At 43.2% G+C, this 2,565-nt stretch overlaps 1 protein-coding gene across 1 annotated transcript; it reads left to right on the plus strand.

Annotated features, from left to right (window-relative positions):
* Positions 1-1,208: 1,208 nt before the first annotated feature.
* On the plus strand, positions 1,209-2,563 carry LOC105511923 (nucleolin-like; the record flags this gene model as incomplete). The annotated part of the gene is given in 1 exon segment (XM_011942136.1): positions 1,209-2,563. A coding segment is annotated over 1 exon segment (1,068 nt), but the record flags the coding sequence as incomplete, so codon positions are not given.
* Between the last annotated feature and the right edge of the window lie 2 nt (positions 2,564-2,565).

Below are 2,565 nucleotides of genomic sequence, written 5' to 3' on the forward strand. Positions count from 1 at the left end.
TTAAGTTATCATCAGTAAGACAACTAAAGAAAAGTCTAAAGCTGTCTATGTCACTAATTCCTAGCATAAATACACAAAGATCATTGAGAATGGCAGGGCCAGGAGCAGAACAACCAATGCCACATGGATAACACTTCTTTTAAAAAGACCTACAGAACTGTAGCCAGTCCGGAGAAGGCTGACTGGACTGACCAAAGACAAAGTCCTCTGTGCCCATTCTGATTGCCTATCTCTCTCCTTTGTCAGCAATAAAGTGTATGTGATACAAATCAATAGTTCTGAATTCTGGCTGCAAGTTAGAATCACTTGGGCTCGACCCTAGACCAATTAAATCAGAATGTTGGGTAGGGCTTAGGCTTCAGCACTAAAAAATCTCCCAGGAACTTCCAGTTTCTCATCTGGTCTGTTAGGAGCGTAGAAGTCATCATTCCATCTTAACAACAAGTAAATAGCTGAAAAACGAAAATATCAACAACACTTCTTAGATCCTTCAGAGAAGTGAGGTCACAGGGCAAACTGTTGCCCCCAAACTGGGAGGACAGACAGGCAGAAACAGAGAATCAGAGCTCACCAGAGCAGAAACCCACCTGAGTAGGAGCCGACATTGTGTAGGAAAGCCTGATCTGCAATGGCAGGTTTCTGGAGGCTCTGTGTGGACAGGTCTGAGAGACAAAAACTTCAGGGAGACCCTGTCACAGGGGGGCCCCACACTTTGTGAGATTTGCCTTCAGGAACTCTATGGTTATCAGTGAAGATCAGATAAAAGTTATTTCAGGCTCTGGGGAGGAAAAAAGTAACCATTTTGAAATATGCCAGAGCGTTCTGTTCTCAAAAAGACTTGCCCCAAGAGAAGAACCTATTTTACCAGAACCTAACATACTGGAGTTTTATCGAAGTCTAATCAACCTAGGGGAAGGAAAACACTCAACTCCAGCCAGTCCAGCCTTTCACATGGGGAAAGGAAATACTCAGCTATGGTCCCCCCTAGTCATTCTGTACCAAAGAGGGAAAAAAGGAAAAACTGAGAAGCACTTGTAAAGTTCACAGCCCGGGGCACAGACTAAAAGATAAAAGCCTAGAACCTGATAATAGGACCACAGAATACTTTCCTTCCTCTTCCATTTTATGGCTACACTACTAAAAGCCTGTTTACCAAATTTGCTTTTACTCCAGTAGATCAGGTCCAACTTAAAAAAAAAAAAAATTACACTGCTGAAGACCTGGAGAAAGCTTTGGAACTCACTGGTTTGAAAGTCTTTGGCAATGAAATTAAACTAGAGAAACCAAAAGGAAAAGACAGTAAGAAGGAGTAAGATGCGAGAACGCTTTTGGCTAAAAATCTCCCTTACAAAGTTACTCAGGATGAATTGAAAGAAGTGTTTGAAGATGCTGCGGAGATCAGATTAGTCAGCAAGGATGGGAAAAGTAAAGGGATTGCTTATATTGAATTTAAGACAGAAGCTGATGCAGAGAAAACCTTTGAGGAAAAGCAGGGAACAGAGATCGATGGGCGATCTATTTCCCTGTACTATACTGGAGAGAAAGGTCAAAATCAAGACTATAGAGGTGGAAAGAATAGCACTTGGAGTGGTGAATCAAAAACTCTGGTTTTAAGCAACCTCTCCTACAGTGCAACAGAAGAAACTCTTCAGGAAGTATTTGAGAAAGCAACTTTTATCAAAGTACCCCAGAACCAAAATGGCAAATCTAAAGGGTATGCATTTATAGAGTTTGCTTCATTCGAAGACGCTAAAGAAGCTTTAAATTCCTGTAATAAAAGGGAAATTGAGGGCAGAGCAATCAGGCTGGAGTTGCAAGGACCCAGGGGATCACCTAATGCCAGAAGCCAGCCATCCAAAACTCTGTTTGTCAAAGGCCTGTCTGAAGATACCACTGAAGAGACATTAAAGGAGTCATTTGACGGCTCTGTTCGGGCAAGGATAGTCACTGACCGGGAAACTGGGTCCTCCAAAGGGTTTGGTTTTGTAGACTTCAACAGTGAGGAGGATGCCAAAGCTGCCAAGGAGGCCATGGAAGATGGTGAAATTGATGGAAATAAAGTTACCTTGGACTGGGCCAAACCTAAGGGTGAAGGTGGCTTTGGGGGTCGTGGTGGAGGCAGAGGCGGCTTTGGAGGACGAGGTGGTGGCAGAGGAGGCCGAGGAGGATTTGGTGGCAGAGGCCGGGGAGGCTTTGGAGGGCGAGGCAGCTTCCGAGGAGGCAGAGGAGGAATAGGTGACCACAAGCCACAAGGAAAGAAGATGAAGTTTGAATAGCTTCTGTCCCTCTGCTTTCCCTTTTCCATTTGAAAGAAAGGACTCTGGGGTTTTTACTGTTACCTGATCAATGACAGAGCCTTCTGAGGACATTCCAAGACAGTATACAGTCCTGTGGTCTCCTTGGAAATCCATCTAGTTAACATTTCAAGGGCAATACCTTGTTGGTTTTGACTGGATATTCATATAAACTTTTTAAAGAGTTGAGTGATAGAGCTAACCCTTATCTGTAAGTTTTGAATTTATATTGTTTCATCCCATGTACAAAACCATTTTTTCCTACAAATTA

The sequence above is a fragment of the Colobus angolensis genome, unplaced genomic scaffold, assembly GCF_000951035.1.
Source record: "Colobus angolensis palliatus isolate OR3802 unplaced genomic scaffold, Cang.pa_1.0 Scaffold206, whole genome shotgun sequence".
NCBI lineage: Eukaryota > Metazoa > Chordata > Mammalia > Primates > Cercopithecidae > Colobus > Colobus angolensis.